This window comes from Lampetra fluviatilis, chromosome 56, assembly GCF_964198595.1.
Source record: "Lampetra fluviatilis chromosome 56, kcLamFluv1.1, whole genome shotgun sequence".
Taxonomy (NCBI): Eukaryota; Metazoa; Chordata; class Hyperoartia; order Petromyzontiformes; family Petromyzontidae; genus Lampetra; species Lampetra fluviatilis.
The window spans coordinates 212701-237363 of NC_136330.1; the positions used below are offsets into that span (position 1 = coordinate 212701).

General features: G+C 50.0%; 2 protein-coding genes across 8 annotated transcripts in view; both read left to right on the plus strand.

The window, feature by feature from the left end:
* Positions 1-663: 663 nt before the first annotated feature.
* Positions 664-17661, plus strand: LOC144950042 (pyruvate dehydrogenase (acetyl-transferring) kinase isozyme 1, mitochondrial-like). Of its 2 annotated transcripts, none has more exons than XM_078880021.1 (11): positions 664-1268; positions 8276-8417; positions 8749-8820; positions 8949-9133; positions 9864-9947; positions 11427-11504; positions 12916-12992; positions 13684-13779; positions 13918-14028; positions 14198-14311; positions 14630-17661. In XM_078880021.1, exons 1-11 carry the CDS (start codon positions 1148-1150, stop codon positions 14765-14767), a joined length of 1218 nt encoding a protein of 405 aa, XP_078736147.1. In that variant the 5' UTR covers positions 664-1147; the 3' UTR covers positions 14768-17661. The 2 variants fall into 2 exon arrangements, with proteins under 2 accessions (XP_078736147.1, XP_078736148.1); XM_078880022.1 differs by lacking the exon at positions 664-1268 and adding an exon at positions 3066-3126.
* Positions 17662-19316: 1655 nt separating this feature from the next.
* The window catches only part of LOC144950040 (phospholipid-transporting ATPase IF-like), a 41597-nt gene continuing 36250 nt past the window's right edge, over positions 19317-24663 (plus strand). For all 6 annotated transcript variants that reach the window (XM_078880016.1, XM_078880014.1, XM_078880015.1 and 3 more), the window contains exon 1: positions 19317-19493. In XM_078880016.1, the coding sequence (XP_078736142.1) occupies positions 19467-19493 (27 nt within the window). In that variant the 5' untranslated portion in view covers positions 19317-19466. The remainder of the gene's footprint in view (positions 19494-24663) is intronic.

Here is a 24663-nt window from a genome sequence, read left to right on the forward strand (position 1 = left end):
TTATGAAGGGAGCACAGTGGATATTTGCTGCTCTCCACCCTGTTGGCAAGCTTTCCACAATAAAGTATATCTATGATTCTATGAGGATGACGTTTCAGACAATAGCCCTCCTTCCTCTTAGAGTGGACAGCGAAGTTGATTGGAAACAGCAGTGTCTTACACTGGTACTCTAAACGCAATGGAATATTTAACTAGAGCTGAACTTTAATTTAATGTCCAGCAGCCCCTTATCAATCTTCCTCTCACCCCGTGCGCGGGTCAAGCCGTTATTTGACCATTCACTACGCTGGCCAGTGCGGGCACGTAACTACAGTACATTACACATCTTTAAATAAAATCGAAATACGTAATATGCTTACTTAAATGTATCAAAGTGTAATCTACCGAGGCCGTGGTCGTAGCGTTTCGATACAGTACTGTCATAATCAGGGCTTAATGTCGGAGCTGGCCTGGGCTGACCCTGGGAAGACGTTTTCGCTGAGATTGATAGTGAAGGGGAGTCAAATACTCGAAGATCATGAGAAATTCATCTTCTTATGATGACGTCACAAAGCACTGGCATCAATCACGGAGCTGTCAACACACGTGGCGGGCGCGTGTCACGTGACTGGAGGCTCGGCCTCGCACGTAGCCCCGTGTCACGTGACCGAACGGCGAGGAAGGGGAGGGGCTCCCCCCCCCCTGCTATCTGCGAGTCGCCGCGCCGCGTGTGGCTACTGCTGCTGTTGTTGTTGCTGCTGCTGTTGTTGTTGTTGCTGTTGTTGCTGCTGCTGTTGCTGCTGCTGTCGTTGCTGCTGCTGTTGTTGTTGCTGCTGCTGTTGTTGTTCTGTGGTGCCGCAAGCGCAGAGGGGAGACGCGCGGGGCTTCTCTCCCATCCTCGCTTCTCGTCTCCATCGACGGCAGTCGCTGCAGCCGGTGGGGTGCTGCGTGGTGGCCTCGCTCAGCCAGATCGCCGGTAGCCCTGACGACCTCCTCCACTCCTGGGAGCCTCCTCCACTCCTGGAGTCCCCGTGAGGAGGCCCCCCGTGAGGAGGCCCCCCGTGAGGAGGCCCCGTGTGGAGGCCCCCCGTGTGGAGGCCCCCCGTGAGGAGGCCCCGTGTGGAGGCCCCGTGAGGAGGCCCCCCGTGAGGAGGGAGCTCCGCTCGCGATGCGGCTGCTGCGCTGCCTGCGGCGCGCCGCCTCTGCGCTGCAGTCGCTGCAGTCGCAGGTGGAGTTCTACTCCCGCTTCTCGCCCTCGCCCCTCTCCATCAAACAGTTCCTCGACTTCGGTGAGGACCCGCGCCCCCCACTCGCTCGCCCCCCACTCACTCGCCCCCAACTCGCTCGCCCCCAACTCGCTCGCCCCCCACTCACTCGCCCCCCACTCACGCACATCGCACGCGGCAGGACACACGCGGCGCGCTCTGCTCCGTTTCTGATTTATTGTAAATTAATGGGTAAAAACCGGGGTTGCCCGCGCGTATGGCAGTGTTTGTCAATATACGTAAATATGTTACAATTTTAGTCTGGAAACGAGGGTAAGTGTCCCATGCGGTGACTTGCACAGACTGCCATGTGCACGTTCGCGCGTGCCGTGACTAGAATGCCACTGGGAATGGTGACTGGTTAAAGGATTTTTAAAAGGTTCCCCGTTTTCGTGTAACAACCTTACTGAACACAAGCGTGTACATAGTGCATGTCTACACACCTTCATCTTCACACACTCTGTATGTGGACACCATCAGCCATAGTCATCCCACTGCTGAATGAGAGGGTTGTTTACCATACTTCATGCTTGGTCGAGCAACCCGAAGACACTCGCACGTGCACCCACATGACATCACGCAGTGTGCACCCTGCACACTGCGTGGTGCACATTGCAGTGTGCAGGGTGCTCCCACATGGGCATCACGCATCCTGCAGTGTGCACCCACATGGGCACCGTGCAGTGTGCACCCCTGCGCGGTGACTGCACACACACACGAGGGGTTTAATTCCCCACTTTTATATTCTCCGGGTTGCTGGAGGCCTGGGGTAGGTGGCACGTGCCGCGTCGTGTACCCGAGTCGTGGTGTACTGGATGTGTGGTGTACTGGATGTGTGGTGTACTGGATGTGTGTTGTACTGGATGTGTGTTGTACTGGATGTGTGTTGTACTGGATGTGTGGTGTACTGGATGTGTGTTGTACTGGATGTGTGGTGTACTGGATGTGTGGTGTACTGGATGTGTGGTGTACTGGATGTGTGGTGTACTGGATGTGTGGTGTACTGGATGTGTGGTGTACTGGATGTGTGGTGCACTGGATGTGTGGTGTACTGGATGTGTGTTGTACTGGATGTGTGGTGTACTGGATGTGTGGTGTACTGGATGTGTGGTGTACTGGATGTGTGGTGTACTGGATGTGTGGTGTACTGGATGTGTGTTGTACTGGATGTGTGGTGTACTGGATGTGTGGTGTACTGGATGTGTGGTGTACTGGATGTGCGGTGTGTGCCGGCGTACGACGGGAAATAAACCGGCTCCAATGAATCCCCTGAACACGTGGATACGTCTTTGCCTGATGCAGTCATGGAGACTAAATCCCACCACCATCATCATCACTGGCAACTACGTCGGGCGGAATCGACCGACATTGGTCCCAGAACAGGTTAACATAATAATCAGCACAACGTGGCAACTGGTGATGTTGTTGACGTGTTGTTGTTGTTGACGTGTTGTTGTTGTGCTCATGGCGGTGTCTCCGTGTCAGCGCCTCTGTCGTTGTCGTTGCCATTCAAACCGACTCATTGTATTTGTTACCGCGCTTACGCGGGAAGGGGTTTTGCCCGGTCACGTGATGTAGCTCCCGCCAATGGACGCTTCGCTGGTGGAGGCACGGCTCCCGTGTTGCTTATGCGGACTATGAAATCCACGTGCCGGCTGGCCCACGTAAACAATCCCAAAATGAACAGATTTGTATTTAGTTTATTCAATGGTTCCTTTCCTTTCACACTTTAATTTTACACTTTAATGTACGTGAATTTTCCATCTCGTGTAACGTTAAGCATGCACTTCACTGTGATCCTGGCACATACCCTGTTTATTGGTTCTGTTACTATTAATGGGAGCGGCTGCCACTGGGCTGACCTTGAGAAGAAAATTAAAATGTAAGTCTCTAAATTAAACATTTCCCTCAATAAGTCACCACCCCCACATTAAACACACTGTGCGCATTTAAACTGCATGGGCTCCTCCCTGCCGGTGTATTCGCTGCGTCAGTCATTGGTCCTTGATAGAAGATGCACTTCCAGTGCTGTATGGTGAATATTCAATACACGGCGCGTGGTAACATTGAGATGGGAAGCCAATAATAGGACCTCGTGGACTAAAAATATATTTGTGGTATTTAATATATGGAGGCAGAACTGAGGTCCGATTATATTTGCTTTCGTCCATATTGTAAAGGCTGAGCCGACCTAGGAAAAACCCCAGGACCAGTTTGGATATTTGCAAATTACTTTAGCCATCTTTGTGAATGTGCGTGTATGCATGTTGAAATAATTTCGCACCTTATTTACCAAACCCGTGCTAATCGGAGGTGCGGGGGAAGGACAGCAAGTACACGGAGCAGACGCACGCACAAGATTATCACCAGATGAGAACTCTCAGATAGGATACTGTTTTTACACGAGAGGCCGACAGTACATGGAATTCACAGGACATCATGATTCAACTACTGTGTTGTAAAATTAAGTACAATTTGCTGAAGCACAATAAAACCTGAAGGCATACACTAAATAACAGACATTCAAGTGTATCGGTGTTCCTTAGTTCCATCCTCGTTAATGTTCTAAAGCCGATGCTTGCTCGCCCTTCTGTTCAATGCAACATCTATTATACACATGGGATAACACGTTGGCTTTCGCGACCAATATTATTAATAATAAAGCTTGTTGGGTTAGATCGTGTAAAGTATAAATGTGTCGAAACCCTCCACCACCCGACACGGCCAATCAGTAAGGGATTTGTCACGTAAAAAACGCCAAATAGTTCACTACTTCAGCCCACCGGTGTGTTGGAGAGTGAATCCACAACATTTACAATCTGAGTAGTACGACATTCCGCTGGTAATTACATCCAGCATCATCGGGCGATGTGCTCGATGATGCTGGATGTAATTTGATGTTATTTGAGTTGAGTATTTTATGATGTTTGTTGCACTTCCCTTTTATTTTGCTGAGACACTGATTCTGTTATCTGTCTTGGTTTTTATGGTGCTGCTGTTCTGTTCTGAACTATAAAATATGTTGTACCTCAGCCTCCCTGTAGCAAAGGAAAGTTAAAAATAAAGGACAGTCAGCAAGTCTCTATTCTTTATTTAATCAGAAGATTAAATTAATCAAGACGCATGAAACATCTTTGCCTCTTTATAAAGGCAACACGTCTAACCCACGTCTCGTAGTGATTCGTGTATTTCTCTAGCAACTGGGTAACCCGAGTTCAATTTATGACCACAGCTAACATCAATGGTGAATATTTAAATCGCTCCTTGGTCAAGGTGCGCAAGACATCAGCACTGGGGAGATAAATGCGGCCGAACATGGTTCCGGTCACACCATTCCCTCTTCATCCGTGCCGGTCTCCATAGGTGATTGCCAACAGCACGTCACAGTCTGTTAAAGGCTACACGGGGATCTTTGTCCCGTCGCTTTGTGTGCTGTATGAGACCCCACGGTACATGGTGGTTGTGAGATAATGGGTGCGTGTGATGCAGGGGGTAGTTATTGATCTCCTATAACAGATTCCAGGGTTGTGATTCTGCTTGGGGCAAAATTAAGATACAGGACACGTTTGTGTGGTGAAGCTTAGTGTGGACCCGTGACCTTCTTAACAATCCATTGCGTAGTCTGTTGTGCGTAAGCTCGGGCTAGAACGATTTGTTCCCCAGCGACGTGATGCATTCTCACTGTCCAGGCTCCTGATTTGATTCGAGAATCGATATTTTAAAAATGATTATGGCTGCAGGGGTCACGTGAACTCACATGAACACGTCGTATAAAATAAAATTTAACTTTTTGTCATTAACACTGCCTTACAAGAGAAAGTTGTGTTTTACAAAACATTAAACGCTGGTGTTACATGCATTGTATTATTTTGTAATCAGGCCAGAGGGTGATGGATAGTGTTGATTACGGTTGTACATCTGTTTTCAAAATATATTTGCCAGACAATACAAACAATATCAAAATAAATTACAAAACAAACTTGGATGGCATCTCTCTTGGCTATTAATAGACGTTGCCTATTTCCATTACACTCAGGAGGTTTGCGTCTCCAGCCTTGACCTCGGTTAACCTCCCTTGGACCTCTACTCCCCCCCATTCCTCTCTGGCTATGTCCATTATGGTTACAGCTCCTCTGGTGCTGTCCTCTATAAATATCAATAACGACTGATGTTGGATAGAGCCCTGCCCTCCATCACACCGGGTCATCTCGGAGCACTTTACGTGCCATCGGCAACTCGCATCTCATCTCAACACATGTGTCTATTACTGCTCCATGTGGTGTCTTTGATATACACAGTTGAGAGCTCATTTAAAATTAGTTTTAGTCAATAGAATTGAGACCTGATTGAACATGATTAAAAACACAAACTCAGCACATTGGTCACTAACAGAACACACATGTAATAGGTTAACATTTATTTTATAAGGCAATGTTAATGATAAATATGCCAAGTTCGTTAAATCTTAGTCCGCTTGTCCTGGTGAGGGTAGCGGAAGCAACATGTTGAGTAGGGGGTGTCCAGACCTCCCTTTCCCTGACGACAGACTGGGGAATTCCCAGGTGTTCCCAGGCCAGCTGAGCAATGTAGTCCCGCCAGCGTGTCCTGGGCCGGCCTCGGGGTCTTTGCCCAGTGGCACGTGCCCGGTAGAATTCCGAGGGGAGTCTATTCGGGGGGGCGGGGCATCCTTGCCAGGTGCCCAAACCACCTCAACTGGCTCCTCTCGATCCGGAGGAGTAGCAGCTCAACTCTGAGGCTCTCCTGGATTACCGAGCTCCTCACCTGATCATGGAGAGTGAGCCTGGCAACCCTGCGGAGAAACCTCATTTCGGCCCCTTGTATCCACGATCTCATCCTTTCGGTCATTACCCAAAGCTCATGACCATAGGTGAGGAAGGGAACGTAGATCGACCTATAAACCGACAGCTTTGTTCGAGAATCCAGCTTCCGCTTCACTACCACAGAACGGTGCAGTGCCCGCAACACTACGGACATCGCGCCGATTCGCCGGCCGATCTCCTGCTTCCACTTACCATCACTTGTGAAAGAGACACTGAGGTACTTAAACTCCTCCACTAAGGACAGCTGTTCCCTCCTCACGTGGAGAGAACAATCCACCGTCTCCTGGGAGTGAACCATGACCTCAGATTTGGAGGTGCTGATCCTCATCCCAGCCGCTTCACACTCGGCATTAAGCCGTTTAAGTGCCCGCTGGAGATCACAGACCTCGGCTGCGCCTTGATATCCTGTCCATGAAAATAATAAAACGGGAGTGGAGACACAAGACATACTGTTGGCGGAGTCCCAACACCCACAGTGAACGACTGATTTAACACCAAGAATACGGACACAGCTCTCACTCTGGGAATAGAGGGACCGGATAGCGCACAAAAGCGGCACCGGTACGTCATACTCGCAGCACCTCTCACAAGACATTGCGGGGAGCACGGCCATATGCTTTCTCACATTCTACCCAAAGCAGAAGTAGACTGGAGAAGCATACTCCTATGACCCCTTAAATATTTGTGAGAGGGAAAAGAGCTGGTCCATTGGTCCACGACAATGACGGAATCCACATTTTTCCTCCTGAATCTGAGGCTCAGCCACTGGGCAGAAGCTCTTCTCCAGAAGTCTGGCAAAAGCTTTACCTGGGACGCTGAGGAGTGTGGTTCCTCAGCAGTTGGAGCACACCCTCTGGTCTTTTAAAAACATGGGAACCACGACCCCAGTTTGCCAATCCAGAGGTACTGTACCTGCGAAGTATATTGTTTATTTGTGTTTGTGCTTTTCTGCCAACATTTCCCCTAAATATTAAATTTTACCTTATCAACCACAGAATATTCTCCCAGTTACAACTTGCTTCCCCCAAACTGCTGAATTACAACAACATCACACAGCGGATGCGCTTTCTTTTACTCTGATCAACAATGCTAAATATCCCACCGTGCCACTACGGTCACCAATCTCACACCATGGGCCACAGTGTGACACCATCATTCGCCGGCAGTATATGAGATAATCACCAAGTGTGTGTGTGAGTTTCGATGGTCACTAGGCTGCTCGCCTGGTGAACATCTATTCACTACATCTCCCGCTTTTCATTTGCTGGCAGCCTGGCTTAGGCCAGCATGGGATCATGAAGCTTCCCCGTGGCAATGCGTTGTAGCCCAAATATATTTCAAATGATGCTGTAATATCACTTACGCCTCGTTGCGTGGAGTGATCCACTCACTATTGCACTATTGTGTATGTTGCTGATGTGCAGGGCCGCTGTTGTGTGTCACGCTGTAAATGTTTACCCAGAGCGCCAGGTTCGTGTGCACCTTTGAGGTCGCCGGGCTAATCGTTTGTGCCACGGTCTTTACCGCACCGCCACACCCTATTTTAAAATTCACGGCTCGGACACAAACAGCCGCGAGCGCTTGAGACGGTCGACTAAAAATACCCAGAAAGGTCATGGTGCGTGCACACAGGATGGAGTTCTGGAGGTTGCGATGCCTCTGTCGTGCCAGGCGATGTTATGTATGCTGATGATGAGGATTTGGAGCTGAATGCGCTTGCTGACAATTAGTAGCAGCAGTGTCAAGATTGACTTCTGTAAAGGAGGTGTGTGAAGGACGCTAGTGGGCAGCAGTAACGTCCTTCACAGGAACTTGGAGCACCTAGAGAAAACCCACACATGCGAGTGTCACATTCTCCTGGCGAGCCTGGGTACAGCACTTCCTTGATGCCCACGGGAAAGGAAGTTTCACAAAATTTGTGTGTGGGGATCCACCAACCCTGCCCGCTGCCTCCACAGCGCTGGATCACAGGCCACGTGGCACGGAGCAGAGGGCGTAGTGGTTAGCGCACTGCGCTACGATCCTAGAGACCCTCGTTGGATTCCTGCTCACGGTGCGATGTAAACCCATCGCCACTAAGGAGACAAAGGCAACTATGCGTGATGCTGGTCACTCACTCCTTCTTGTGCTGTGCTGGCCTTTATAGTTGCTCGCGAACTACAGTCTGTCTTTTTGTGTGACGGTGCGCAGGCTTTAAGAATGCGTGTGAGCGAACGTCGTTCGTCTTCCTGCGCCAGGAGCTGCCCGTGCGTCTCGCCAACACCATGAAGGAGATCAACCTCCTGCCCGAGAAGCTGCTGCACACGCCCTCTGTGCAGCTCGTGCAGAGCTGGTCAGTGTGCCACCTGTTGTGTGTCTGTATGTGTGTGTTTGTGTACATGTGTCTGAACGAGGGTGTGCATGTGTCTCTATCAGCAGCTCATGCAGGGGTAGTGGGTGTGCCGCCTCCTGTGTGTACATCTTTGTGTCTGCATTGCGTGTATTTGTGTTGACATGTATATTTGTGTGTCTTTATATACGTGTCTGTGCACGGCACCTCCTTGTGTGCTGCAGCAGTCTTAACAGCCAACCTCTAACAGCACTTGCCCTGATGTAGGCTACATTCCCAAGTTGAGCAAAGTGCATAACTGAATTTAACATGGTAGGGGTGTGTGTTGCACCAGGTACGCCAAGAGCATGACCGAGATCCTGGGGTACGTGGATAAGAACCCCGATGATGGAAAGGTCCTCACCAAGTAAGAGCTCCTCTCGCCACCCGTCTCAGTTCCATTCAGAGCAGTGGAGAGCCCACGGAGACCACCCATACAGAGTACATCTTGCACGTGTACATGTGTTGAGCAGTGTGTGTGCGTGCGTATTCCAGCTTCACAGAGACGCTGCTGGAGGTGCGCACCCTGCACAAGGACGTGGTGCCCACGATGGCGCAGGGCGTGATGGAGTACAAGGAGGTGTTGGGCGTCGACCCGGCCTCCGACCGCAACGTGCAGTACTTCCTCGACCGCTTCTACATGAGCCGCATCTCCTTCCGCATGCTCATCAACCAGCACGGTGTGCCGCTCGCCACCCACTTAATACCACACAGCAACCCACTACACACCACCCAGGAACCCACCAACCACTACACACCACCCAGCAACCACTACACACTACACACCACCCAGTAACCACTACACACCACCCAGTAACCCACTACACACCACCCAGTAACCACTACACACTACACACCACCCAGTAACCACTACACACCACCCAGTAACCCACTACCCACTACACACAGCTGCCACCCACAACCACCCAACCATCACCCCACAACCCACAACCTCTTAACTCTCCCCTCTATACCCATGATCCCTGATCCCTAACCCTGATGGCAGACTCTGCAGCTACTCATACAGCGACCCATGCCTTGTGAACTCTGTACACGTGTGTGCACATTGGTGTATGCGTGCGTATGTCGACACTTATGAACACGTCGGCCATTGTGTGCTGGCGTCAATGTCCAAATTTGCCAAATTGGAAAAATGACCTGAAAATCACTGAATTGGAATTACATTCTATTGTCATCTGCGACTGGCAGAATAATTGTATGTTTGTTGAACTTCTTTTGCCTGTTGGCTGTTAGGGAGTGGCCTTGTGCCGCACGGGGACAGCTGCCACTGGGGTTGCCCCTTGACATTGTTCAGATGATGTGCGATAAGGCACTTTGAGTTACTGAGGCCTTTTAAGTGTCACCATCCGTGCAAAGACGATGCTTAGTGTGTGCGCATGTCACTTGCAGCGCTTCTCTTTGGCCTGGAGGACATCCACCCGAAGCACATTGGAACCATCGACCCCACATGCCAGGTGGCAGAGGTGGTGCAGGGTGAGTGGCGGAAGAAGCCGGAGATGAACCTCGGACTTCTCGGATGAACATTGCTCCTAGTGTCTCCTGGTGTGATCAAAGCTGCTTCATGTTTCATGTAGCCTGTGTAGAGGAACTGTTAGAGATTCATTTGTAACTGATTTAGCCATCCTATTTGTCTGAGAGTTGGTGAATTATAGATGTACCCACTAAGCCACCCACCAACCCACTCACCCACCCACCACCTTCATATGTTAATTTGGGACAGTGCGGAGTTACACGGTCCGTAGTTTGAAGTTCATAGCTACAGTCGCACACCAGGCGAGAGTCTATTCTGCACTTGTGCATTTTGTGTACGCATCTTCAGTGGTGTATGGGGATCCGGTTAAGCGCTGCCATTGTTTCTGTGGAAGATGAAAGTCTGCTGGGCAGTGTGGTGGTGGGCTTGGTGGGCAGTGTGGTGGTGGGCTCGCTGGGCAGTGAGGTGGTGGGCTCGCTGGGCAGTGAGGTGGTGGGCTCGCTGGGCAGTGCGGTGGTGGGCTCGCTGGGCAGTGCGGTGGTGGGCTCGCTGGGCAGTGTGGTGGTGGGCTCGCTGGGCAGTGTGGTGGTGGGCTCGCTGGGCAGTGCGGTGGTGGGCTCGCTGGGCAGTGTGGTGGTGGGCTCGCTGGGCAGTGCGGTGGTGGGCTCGCTGGGCAGTGTGGTGGTGGGCTCGCTGGGCAGTGCGGTGGTGGGCTCGCTGGGCAGTGTGGTGGTGGGCTCGCTGGGCAGTGTGGTGGTGGGCTCGCTGGGCAGTGCGGTGGTGGGCTCGCTGGGCAGTGTGGTGGTGGGCTCGCTGGGCAGTGCGGTGGTGGGCTCGCTGGGCAGTGTGGTGTTGGGCACGTTGTTTGAAGCCCACGAGTTGCTTCGCACCATGTCCATGTTGACACTTGGACGAGTTCGGGATCTCCGCCGTGGTCGCGAGATCTTGGTCAGGGCGTCTTTATCGGCAGGAGCTTTGAGTCGGCTTCTGATTGTTGCAAGTCACATGGTGAATATGTGGTGGTACGATATTTGCCAGTACAGGACACCTAGACACTGGTATAGATGTTAAAGCTGCTGTGATTGTCCACATCACAATGTTCTGAATGTGGTCAGAACTCTCGACTCTCAACCGAAAAATTGTGAGTTCAAACACTGAGTAGGGCTCAACCCATCCTGTCATCATCATTCCTCTTGGGTCAATAAAATGAGGACCCCTTTGTTAGATGTCTACAGTGATTGTTCTTTGGGTGAACTGGCCCTTGTCAGAATTATGTGGAATTCATACCACACAGGCAACCGGTGAAGACGCTCTGACTTGAGAGCACCTCCCCCGTCACATGACATGTCAGCCGTGAACTTGTACCTGTCCACCCCAGTGCGCCTGGGTCTGTCCTGACACCTTCATCAGCGAGGTGTGCATCATCGTGCACCTAGCCTGTCGCAGCACCCATGCGCCCCTGCGCGTGTGTGTGTTCACAGATGCCTTCGATAGCGCCAAGCAGCTGTGCAATCAGTACTACCTGGGATGTCCCGACGTTCAGATCGAGCAGCACAACGGTAGGCACGCTGCCAGCACAGCCCTGGCACCTCGCACGGGAGGGGGCGCGCCCTCCGGTGCCCTTGAGACATCTTGGGCACGCGGTGGTTTCATGACGTCATCGTGCATCACAAGCCTTATGACAAATTGTAACGTTGCCACGATTGGAAAGATTCGCGTCCAGCTTATGTTGAATGAACTTTAAGTTTAAGAACTTTTTAGTAATCTACTTTTGCATATTGCAAGCACTAACATGTAAGTAAAATGCAAAATACTATATTGGCCTTGCCAAATTATCCAATATTCAATATTCCGAATAATGTACAATGGTACTCCTCTCTCGTGCCTGCAACCTCAATTTTTTTTCTTCCAAATTTGTTTTTCAAAACTATTCACACACCATACGCATTGACACACCTGCATCAGTTCTATCCACAACATTGGATTTAAACATGATTTGAAGCTTTCGTCACTGCAGGAATTACTCTTTGGTTCTTTCGGTAAAGTCCCGTAGAAAGAAAATAAATGAAATCATATAATACGACATTTTGATCGCAACACAAGCAATCGTCATCAGGTAGAACTAAATTTGAGAGAGAGACAAAACACACACGGAGACACACAGACAGACACATAAGCAGAGAGAAACAACACAGACACACAGAGACACGCACACAACATAGACACACATTGGATTTGTCTCAGTCCCTTTATATTACTTCTTGATGTGGGTGTAGACGACATTTCCGAGAGGGTTGGCTTGCACAGAGTGCATAAAAAAGGTAAAGTCCAAAGCAAGAGGTCTGCACTAACGCTCACCACACGCGCCGCCACCACACTGAGTAATTGTTTTGGTTGTGGCGCGTGGCGTCGCTCCACGTGAATGCCTAAATTGGACCATTCGGTTTGGAAATTCGGCTCGTGACGAATTACGAATACTGTATATATGCCAAAAGCGCAGCTGTGCCTAATTGTCCCCAATTACGAATGGTTATATTGCAAATAATATTTTCTTCTCTGGTTTGTGTGCCTCCAGATATTGGTGAACACTTTTATCCTTGTGGTTGCTATTTTCTAGACCAAGTTCCATGTAGCAATGTGATTTTATACCAATGTTTCATTCGTATTGGATCACCTTTACAACGGTCATCATGACCACCTGGCTGGACACTGACAGCTTATGCATAATCGATCTCAACCTGGAAAGTGGTAATGCTCTACATTCCCTTGCCTTCACTCGATAAGCACGACCAGGACTCTGCGAGTCATACATTCAGTCGATGGGTTTCACTGAAACTGAGCCGGGCCGGAGGATGGGAGCGAGTGTGCGAGCAGCGTGCGTTGTGGTGAGGCGGTGGCGAGAGTTGTCACGCATGCGGGTGAGGAGGTGTTTTTTCTCTCTCTGTTTCCCTCCATGCTGCCTGACCGTAGGGAAGAACCCGGGCCTTCCCATCCAGGCTGTGTATGTGCCCTCTCACCTCTTTCACATGCTCTTTGAGCTCTTAAAGGTAAGCAGCCCCCCACGTTCCTAGGCGTCCACGGTCGCCGTTTGTTTTATGCTTCACTCCAAGAAGGGATCTTGGAGCTAGTTCTGTTGTATCCGCTTCCGTGGGCCGCTCTCTAACGTGCAGGGCTGGGCGCTGCGAGAAAGCCAAGAGAATTCTTTATCGCAACGTGACGTCGACGTTGAGTGCGATTGTGCGGTCGCGTGTTGCTACAAAGACTCTCAAAGTGATTCGGGAGGGGGAGAGATTTATCGATTAACATTGATTTGTCTCTGTTTTAGTAATGTTATTAGAATTAAGATTTGTATCTAACGTTGTGAGATGCAGAATCCATATGGAACTCTTAGCAGTGTATCACCTCACCATCCAACACGTGCATGAGGCTGTACAATCTGTTTCGTCAATTGAATGAATGCCGACATGGTATTGGAGGGGTCTCCACAAGTCCAGCAACCAAGGGGAAGAGAAGCCGCCCTATAGCTGATGGTGGGAGTCTGTCCGCGCCGATCTTGGAGATGGCTGCGTGCGTCTGCTGTGCAAGGGTGAGATCTGCCAAAGGGTGGAGAGCATTGGTAGCGAGGTGTGGTAGTGGCATCGGAAACCTTGGCCATGCAGACGTCGCAGTCTTATTTGAATCTCCCCTCCCCCCCTGACCCTTTCCCCTTGTGCCCCCCCACCCATGCTCCCCCACCAGAATGCGGTGCGAGCGACGGTGGAGCACCACGGGGAGTCGGACTTCCCCCCCGTTCACGTGCTCATCACGCTCGGCCCTGAGGACCTCACCATCAAGGTGGCCAAGGGGGACCAGGGGAAGTGTAATGTGACTCGTGGTGGTGTGTCTCATGGTGTGGTGTGACTCGTGGTAGCGTGTGTCTTGGTGGTGTGGCTGACCCATGGTCTGGCCGGTGCGCGCGCGCTGCGTGTGAAGGTGAGCGATCAGGGAGGAGGAGTTCCTCTCAGGAAGATTGAGCGACTCTTCCACTACATGTACTCCACCGCGCCTCCACCCCACACCGACGTCTCCCGCGCCCCGCCACTGGTACGCTCACCCTCCCCCCTCCCCTGCTGGTAGGCTCACCCTCCCCCCTCCCCTGCTGGTAGGCTCACCCTCCCCTCTCTCTTGGTGAAGTCTCTGCTGGTTGTGGAAGCTTCCTCCTGCTGGGTGGTGCTGCACTTCAGAACGGGCCACGTGCGACTCTCTCCCGCAGGCCGGCTTTGGCTTCGGCCTGCCCATATCGCGGCTCTACGCGCAGTACTTCAATGGGGACCTGAAGCTCTACTCCATGGAGGGGCAGGGCACGGACGCGCTCATCTACCTGAAGGTGGTGCTGCCCGCACGCACCACGTTCGACGTCGTTCTCCCCAGTGTTGCTTGTACCAATCCAGTACTGCTGAAATGATGCACTCCCAGAAGGCCTTACGGGCGATGTGTAATCGTACACATATATTGCTTGCATGGAGGGGCAGGCGTGTTTTACTGTTTGTGTCTCCCATGACGCGCCTCTGGGTTGCGCCGCGCGTCGTTGAGACGACGACCGGTGACTCGCTGCGTGTGCGCGCTTGGACTAACCGAAGTCGCAACGCACGGGCGGTGACGGGTGCCACGTGGGCGGTGACGAGTGCCGCGCGGTGTGTTGCAGGCGCTGTCGAGTGAGTCGGTGGAGAAGCTGCCGGTGTTTAACCGCTCAGCGTGGCGCCACTACCGCAACTTGCATGAGGCCGACGACTGGTGCGTGCCGAGCAGCGAGCCGCGCAACGTGCTCAACAAGACGACCTGACTGCACCTCTCCACTACTCTGAGCTCCTCACACCGCACGATGTAATTAACGACTAGACCACCCGCTCTCGCCACACTACAGTGCAATACACCACCCGACAACTCTACACTCAACTACATAAGACACCTGTACTATACCACACTACTCTGTTACACTGCGCTGCACTTCACTACCCTGCAGTGAGCCATGCAACATGTGAGCAGCGCTATAGATGCCTCATGCTGAATGAGGGCTTCTCAAAAACATTTGGACTCTACACCAGTGCACACCACAGTAAACACTACCACACCGCGCTCACGCGGACACAAACGGTACTGCAGTAATGCACTCTTCCGCACCACTTGGGCCTTTGAAGGCCGTATCGATGAGCAGTGCTGCGCAGCTATGAAAAGTGATCACACTCCGTGTGCTTGGTATGTGCTACTGGGCCAAGGCTCGTACACACGCACGCACACGCACACGCACACACGCACACGCACACACAAAAGAGTGTGCACACTGTAGGTGTCGCCTCGCTCCAATCTGTGCATCGGATGAGTATTCTGTATCTGATGAGACGAGGGTTCTGCATCAGATTGGATGTGCGGTGGTGTTTGGCCTCACGGTAAATAGGTCCATGGGTTCAGTTCCTGACACACAGCACCTTTCTTCTGCGTGGAATTAGTTTTTAGTTTGTTTCCCCCCTCGTCTGCATGTGTTTCCTCCAGGTTTTCCCACAATAATAAAATATGCGATATTATTAGTATTGGCCAAACATCCAAATGCTGAAAACTTACCGGCAGATTATTCAATTGTCATTATACATGGCAACTTCACCCCCGACTACAGAAAGATGGCGGGACCCTCCTGAAAAATGATCTTGAGACTCGTTGAGGTTTTCCTGGGTAAGCGAGCGTGGTAGTAATAATGTCCTGTATTGGAGCAGATGAGGGTTTTGTATCGGATCGATTAGGGTTCTGTAATTGTTGAAGAAAGGGTTCCGTGTTAGATGGTACGAGTTGTGTATTTCATAGAGGGTAGTTCTGACGAGACGAGGGCTCTATAAGTTTGCTGGAGGTGACCAGGTGTCAAATGCACTGAAGTGCTGATTTTGTACGTTCAAGGCAGAGACAGTGAGCACTCACAGTGATGTTTTAAGTGATAGATCTTCAAGATTATAAATCTTGAACAAAGGGTTTTGGTTGTTAAGCAAATGTGTGTATTGATGAATGGTTATACAACATATACCGTGTGTAGTGTACGTTTCGTGGAAAGCATGTGGCCCTGTGGAAGGGAACTCGTGTGATATTGGAATTCCAGTAGTGACGGCATGACGAGCATGTTGTCACGACTGGAACTGAAGGTGAAATATATTTATTTGAAATTGGTGTCCTTTATTTAACCAGGCGAGGGCACGTCTATATTAATTACCTCTTTTGCACATGAGTCCTGGTACTTGCATGGTCGACAGTTGTTAATGTATCGGTGGTGAAGTGGCATTTACCGCTTATTGCAGAGGTTCACAGTTCAAATCCAGCAAGCCATCCTGATTAATGCTGCGGTGTAGTAACCATAACATACTATGTGCTGTCTGCCTCTCAATGGACGTTAAAGATCCCGTCACTGTAGGAGAATGTTTGTCAGTCACGGTCCAATTTAGCACAAATTTAATAATTATGCCACTAAATATTAAATTGGAAACGCATCGCAATTGTCGCCTCCTGTGAAAACTTGGCAGGACCTTCTTGGAAAACAGTTGAGGCCCAGTGAGGCTTTGCTGGTTTAATAACAGTAACACAAATAATCTCGAATAGTTTCATGAATAGCGACCAAAAGTGCAAGACAAGAAGTAGTAGCACAGCCGCCGTCGACTATTTTTGAGACATCGCCTGACTGAAATTCTCTTCCAGTCGCCATGGGGTTAAGTTGCCACCAATTCGGTGAGGGTTGGAGTGAATTCTGTCTCACTTAAGTTTTGAAAACTGTTCATTGAATGAGGCCAGGCTCCAGATCCTCTGGGGGAGGGGGGGGGCAGAAGAGCGGTTGTGTGAGGGGCCATGGTCACCGTGATTCGCCACTAACAAGCGTAAACTCGACGGCCAAGGGGACACTTGGCGGTGCAAGGTTCAGCCCAGCGCCGGCCTCGCATCGGCCCTTATTTGGATGTTCATCTCTTGACCGTTGAATAGAATGCACAGAAATGTGGCACCGTGGGGAGCACAGGCGGGTGCATCTGTCAGTCATCTTGAGTCGGTCACCCGATTACGATTGGGTCTGTTGTCAACTGCCATCGAGCCTTTGACGATGCATAAGCTTGCGGTATTGTCAAATAACGTATTAAAATGTATTGCTCAGTTTGTATGCACCCAATCGGTTCACGTGACCCCTGCAACCACTAGATGCCGTTACAATGTAAAAAATATCGATTTCTAGAATCAAAGTGCGACCGAATTGCGGCAATTTGTTGAAATCGCCGTGGGGGTGAATCGTCGACCTCTACGGCAGGGAGCGAGTCGGCGGCGGCCTCGTCGTAGTCGCCCCTCGAGGCGTGGATCGCAACGCCGTCGCTATAAGCGCGGTTCAAAATGTGGGCTTTGTTTAAGGCGTGGAGGCATTTGCTGGCAGTCGCGGCAGATGCCACATGCAGGGGCATTCTCACAGCTTTTCCAGTGCCCTACTTACAGAGAGCATGCCCCCCTCGCCTCTCTCTCAGCCAACAATCTCCCAGTCTCCCCCCCCGCCCGCCGCCACGAACCCCGCACTTCATACCGAGCCGAATGCACGGCGTGGCTTCTTTAAGTAGCAGACATCTAAAACAATCCTCGCTCAAGTTGTTTGTTCTGATGCCAGTAATTCACTCTAAATATGAACGATGCTTTTATTATTAGCAATAAAGGATTGTGTTCTGCCTTGTCCATGCCAATTAGTTTTGTCGTTGTGCCGGGCTGGGGTTAAAGTCGCCGTTATTTAGCGCTGCGGTGCATCCGGAGAGGTGACCTCTTTATCAGCAGCGGAGAGCCAACGGAGAGTGAAAGTGTCTACTTGAGGGAAGACCTGCATCATCTACCGTCTCGTCCTCAGGATGCATTCTGCTTCATGGAGGAGTCGTTGAAATGCACGGTTTGAAAATCGAGGGGGAGCGGTGGCGTATGAGTTAGCGCACTGTGCCATCAACCCCCACAACAGCGATGTCTGAACTGGCCCTGGTGTCGCAGTGAACGTATTAAAAGCGGCTTACTCGACGTTTACACATTGGAGTTTGCTTTTAAGTAACCCGCTTGATGTTATACACTTAATGCAGTACAGGAGAACAGTACTGGCGTTAAGTAGGGATGACAGGCATCCACGTGTTCGAAAGTGGGGTTTCATTAAAACCAAACATTCTTAAACAGGAGCTGGTCAAACATCCCAATGCAAGATAAATTAACAGCAATTTTTATAGATTTAAAAGAATATTTACATTCCTTCCTCTGCTTTAGTGACTTGAACTTTTGGAAATAAACTTTACTGACGTTTAACAGAAGAGCCATCGCTGTTTAAATGTGTCCTGAGTCGGTCGTAAGTGAAGTTTGGGGCCATCCATTGAGCACGTCGGCATGCAGGGGCGGGGGGGTCTACTGACAATGTACACATAGGAAACGGGGGGGGGGGGGGGGTGAAGCCTCGATAATAATGCAGCCGGCGGTGGACTATCTGTTTGCTTAAATACGTTCATATTATTAATCATTGATCGTTTCTGCGTGGATTAAATAGCGTGGATTAAATATCGGCCGTTCTATAGGACAGGGAGGGGTCAAGTTTTGACAGATTTCTTCGTACCTACTAAATGGATGGCCCCTTTGTGCCACAAATCGATCCATTGTGGCCTTAAATAGACGTAATAAATGTGTCGCGAATGAGACCGTCGTAAACCGGTTGTAAAGTTTCGCAAACTTTACAGATTTTTTTACTAAGATTAAAAAAATACACATGGAATGTTTAATTGAATATTAATGTTACACGAATGTCATGCTCTCAAAAATTTTACTTTAAAAAATAAGGACAGGCAAACGCATACTTGTTCCATTATCGTATGATGATGTTTGTGAGAGCTCGCATCTGGTTAAACAAATTCAAGTAAAAATTCAATTGTACCGCAGTACAGAGATCTGGCTTGAGCTGCAAATGCAGATATCATGCACGACACACGCTCGCAGACCTGTTATTGCATTCATTGCACTGCATGAAAGAACACGCAACATGACTTGCAAATGCGGACAGTTTGCATCAACGTGTATCCAAAGACGTTTAAATCAATAGTGTTGCAGTGGAGACACACCCACGGCTGCAAATGCAGCTCATGCATTTGCATGCTTTCAGATCTGTTCTTGCACGTCGATTCTGTTCAATGAAATTAATTGAACTGCAGTACAGAAATTAAACGTAATCTGTAAATGCGGACGAATCATATTCACAAACGCATTTAAAGCTTATGAATTAAAGTGGTAAAACACGGTTCGGGCTGCAAACACCGCCTCGGCTGCAAAGCGGTGACGCCGTGCGTCCCGGTTTTCGGTAACGGGGGCGGGGCACTGACGTGGAAGTGGATGCCACTGACCACCCATCGCCACAACTCTCGTGCCGCTGCTGCCGCCGCTGCTGCTTCTCCTGCCGTGACAAGCGAAGCCGCATCCCGTCTCGCAGAGGGAACTCGTTTTCACTCCGATCTCCGCGCCAGGGAATGTGGCGGCGGTTCCAGAGATGTCTGGTGAGTCGCGCAAATCCGCCCACGATCTCCGTGGCGGAGACCGTTCGGTTCCGTCCTCTGGCGGAGGCGAGTCATGTCGGGTAGGCAGCTCAGGAAAGGCGTGAGGCGGAGTGGGCTGCTAGGCCGCACGGACCAGATTAGTTAAAAAAGTTACTTTCATTGTTTAGTTGCTGGTTATAGTTTGCGTGAGAAGGTAACCGGTTCGTGAATGTGTTTGTGAGCGTGCGCGGCCTGTTGTTAGTGCAGGGGTTGGTTCACAGCGCTGTCCCTGAGGCATTGGTGGCTGGGTTCGCAATGATCATTAAAGTTTGTTCCGTTTAAAGTTACGTTAACCAGTGCTCGTGTTGATAGTGTGGATAACGAATTTTACTCACATTACAAGTACATATTGCCGTTGTTGGGTGGATTCGTGGGTTGATAATGACCACGTCACAGGCACTGAGCCAGCGATGTTGAGGAATAGGTTCGAGACCTCGGTCCAGGTGTCTCACCGGCTCATAATGGCCATGCCGGATATCGATCATCTGTGTGGTTAACATTAAAGTTGGGAGTATTTCTCTCGGGGAGTTCATAATGGGCATGCCGACCTGGTAATGTCCGTATCAGAGACACTGAGATGCTGCCTGTAAGCTATTAAGCTGTTTTTATCTAAAGGGATTAATCACGGCCATGTCAGAGACACAAATCGGACACCGCCACCGCTGATAACCCGTGGGTTCGTGCCCCGAGCTGGTGTGGCCGGGGCTACCTCATGGCCGTGTCAAGGCCACTGAGATTCTGTACCAAGTTGCGGGCATTGAGTGGCTTTGCGGGGAGGTTCGTCTTGGCTGTCAAATCCACTTGGCTCCACTGCGGTCGGGGGCTACAGCCCTGAGGGCCGCTGCCGCTCGGGGGATGATTCACGATGGCCGTGTCTGGGACTTGGTGTGATCGATAAACGGGTGATCGATCGAGTTGCGCTCAAACTTGATGCCTCCGCCCAGGTCGTCGGTGACTGCATTTAAAACAATGCTGCGATCATAGACTACGAACGATTTGCACGTCTCACGTATCCCCGGCTGGATTACTGGACTAGATATTACCACACCATATTGGTTGACGACTGCCTCGTGTCACAGCAGCCCACAGGGTTATGCCACGTGATGTTGTGGCGAGTGTCGGGGAGGTCGGTGGCGCAGAAGCCGCACCCCGGGGCTTGGCGAGGAGGCCCTTGCTGACTCGATGAGTGTTGAAATCTTGCATCTGTTAGAGGAGACTCAAAAATAGCGAATGAGTGAGAATTATCTATGGAGGCAGTGACCCCTGACCACAGGAACGAGGAATTTATACCTGGCTTATAAAGTTCCTGATCGATTCAAGAGCCGAATGTCACACAGGGATATACCAAATCAATTAAACTGAAAACTGAAACTGAAGTTCATATTTTTTTGGAAAAAATATTTCTGCTTCTACCTCTGTACAGCACTTTGTGTTCTCTGGGTGAAATGTGCTTTTACAAGTGACATTTGTAATTTCACATTTTCTGAATAATGCCACAAATTCAACACTGCGTTGGGAAGGTTGAGATAGCATATTATTTAGTCTATGCAGTACTGTATATACATTATACAAAGCTAAATAGGGCAGTACTCGGGTTACGAACCTAATTCGTTCGCGATACTCATTCAAAAGTCGAACGGTTCGTAAGTCGGAACACAATAATGTAATGTACTATTTAAATGCCCTTACGGTCAGTGTTATGAAATCTGTTACGGTTCAATGAAAAGGGAAGCATTGTTAAACTCATAAATACGGATAAATATTGTACATCTGCATGTGAAACTTTAGAAAAGTACTGTATCGTAAATAAAACATAAAAAACTGTTTTATTTTCACTTATCAGGAGTCCCGATTTCTCGCTTGTAGTCAGAAAGAAGTCGCAACAATTGTGCACACACAAAGGCAAAGAGACACCACAACGCGACCCCCGTATAGCCTTGGCAGACTGTCGGGGCAAGAGCTGTTGGCGAGCGTCGCCTATGAAGGCCGGCACGGCACACGAGGGGGGTGAACGACCAGCGCCACGCACGTCCGCCTTTGTCTCCCCAGTGGCGATGTTTACACACCTCACAATGTACTCATTTGAGGCTGAGTCGACCTAGGGGAGGCCCATGACCGGTTCAGATAATCGTCACTGGTGTTGGCCGTGAGCGGGAATCGAACCCGGGTCGCCAGATTCATAGCGCAGCGTGCTAACCGCTACACCACCGCTCCCCCAACACACACAGACACAGACACTCCGAGCACGAAGCCGACTCATCTCTGGCGGAGGAATCGCTCCTCTGAACCAAAATAGTTACGCGGTTCGGTTTGCAATTGCGAGTTCTCGTTTTAAGTGAATGTTGTATTTGATATTTCATGGAAGCTGGTTGGTAAGTACGGGTGTTCGTCAATCGAGGACTGCCTGTACAGTATTTTAATTTCAAAGGGGCTCCCGCCCATATGTGCTGTCATGTGAGATGAAACGAGAAACAGTTGCGAGTGGAGCCGGTTTTACACTTTTGAGGAAGTTGTTTAAATACTTTTATTCTTCATTCTAAAACCCTGCGAAATTCATTGTGCTTTACATGGCACAATCAGGTGTCTAGATTTGACCGCATCACAAGCCACTATTAAAATGTAAGCGTACTAATGGCAGTGGGTTATGGAGTACTGTACATATAGAACCAGTGGGCTATGGAGTACAAACATAACCAGTGGGTTACAGAGTACATAGAGAACCGGTTGGCTTTGGAGCACATTACAGAACCAGTGGGATATGGAGTACAAACAGAACCAATGGGTTATGGAGAATATTCAGAACCAGTGGGTTACAGAGTACATACAGAACCAGTGGGATATGGAGTACAAACAGAACCAGTGGGTTACAGAGTATATACAGAACCAGTGGGTCCAACTGAGTTGCAGACGTTATCTTAGGGGCAACACTATTTACACAACGGTACGTAACATAACACAATCTACACTCGGGTCTCGAATGCCCATCTCACCACGCTACGGTAGAACTAGACACGGTTCGCTATCCCGGTCCGGACCACAAGCTGCTAGGTCCCGGCCCCCATGGCGAGAGGCTTCTTCTCCCCGACGTGGATCTTCGTAACACCTCGAGCACACGAAGAACCCTGAGCTCCTCACGGGGCCCTCGTTAGATGCCCCCGGGCTGGGGCTGGCTCCGCCCCTCGCCCCGCCCACCTTCCAGGTCTCTCCAGCTCCTTCTCGAAGGCTCCCGAGAGCTCTTTTGGACCACGTGACCGTCCCGCGGCCCCCGTCCACCGGTGGCCCCCCTCCAGTATCGTCCGGTCACGTGTCAGCGGGTCAACCAGCGTATCATGCCCAAAGGTAACCCTGGCTGGCTGACGCTCCCTCTCGTTTCCTCACCGGGAGCCGGCACCGCACACCGCTCGCGGTGCCTCCGTGCTAACCAGCGCTCACCTAAGCCCCGCTAGGGCCGGTACTACATCCCGTAATCCGGGCTGCCCATAATGACAACACATTACCCGCCGCGGCTTCGTAAGCCCCGGCACCACACAGTGACAAGCACAGTCACTACAGAACCAGTTGGTTACAGAGTACATAACCGTAAGTTATCGTCGTTGTGCTGGAAAGCTGCCCGATATGTTTTATGGATGTACCGCGTGTTGTTCGGCACCATGACCAACGTTTTCTCCACGTGCTGGAAGCTTCAGGAATTTAATTCAGTTCGAATAGTGATACTGTATTTGGGTTTAGTTCCGGAATAAACTCCCAAACTCGTCTAGCGGAACGTTGGGCATCGTGATCAGTCTATAAATAATCTGCCTGAGCCGGCTTTCATTGCAGGGCATTTATTTTTCAGCGTTGAATTATGTTTGTTGAATCTTTTTTTTTAATCTTGTGATGCAGTTGTCTTTCCTTCATTGCTGTAACTTTATTTTAATTGTTTTGCTTTTGTCATTTTGGTGACCCAGGTCAGTCACTCTTTCAAATGAGACACGTATCTCTTGAGTTTCCACCTGCTTAAACAAATACATTTGACTCAATTGATTGTGGCGTAACCCTGCAACCACTCCGGAGAGCTTAGAGGAGGTGTTGCTGTTTTTATGGTCACAACTGTAAGATAAGCGAGCATAGACTCCTGCGGTGGTGCTCTGTGTATGGTGATGATCGCACCACGCCTGTTAAACATTAATGCCGTCTTGTGACCACTGCTGCTGCTGTCACGTGTGTCTTCTGCTTCAGAAAGCAGAGGAAGCAGAGATTTATTGCTTCGGGCCGACTTGTGGTCAGAGTCTCGTAATCTCTTCCGTGTCCCCAGCACAGACAGCCGCCTCTTGTTCAGCTGAATGCGTAGACACCGCAGGCTGTCAACAGTGTGCACTGCAGTTTCACAGCTGAAGCCCGGGAGATGTCTTATCTGTGTAACTCCGAGAAGGAAAACCCACAGCAATCAGCTGATCTTCTGGCTGAGCCATGACAGAGATTGGTACCGCCTGGTGACATAATCATTATCATCAACCATGATCAATCCACCTTGGAATTAATGCATCCCAAAGCAGTCACCATCCTTCCCTGTCCCGCGATGCAACAATCCACCCAGCACTTGCACGTAAGCCGAAGTTATCGCTCCGTCTCTACAGTGGACATCCTCTTGGATCTGTTCCATCCCTTGGCCATCGATCCTTCTAGTGGCATGTCCTGTCCAAGCCTACTGGTTTTATTTAAGAGTGTGATTTGTTTTTTTAATGTAGGGTGTCACTACCAATATTACGATTCATAAATAGTTTATTTTTAGATTAGATCATATAGGTATAATGCCAATTTTCAGCTATACCCTCCACCTCCCCACAGCCAATCAAATCAAAATGTCACGTGGGCAAATATGCCAATTGATTTTGAGTGATGAAAAGTTGGAATGATGTGTTCAACCCGCGTCTGTTATCTAATCCATGTGTTCCTCTTTCTATCTTTAAAATTTTAATCAAGCATGTGTCTCTCCGTGCGTCTTTACACAAGGAGGCACTTGGGGTCAAATTCACATCTTGACTAAGTGGCCGAACCCATCTCCTCGGTGTCTTGCCTCAGCCATGGCAATGTAATGATACTGCCTGAGTGCGATTGTGCTGCTTGCGTGTGTGCTGCGTGTATGTTGTGT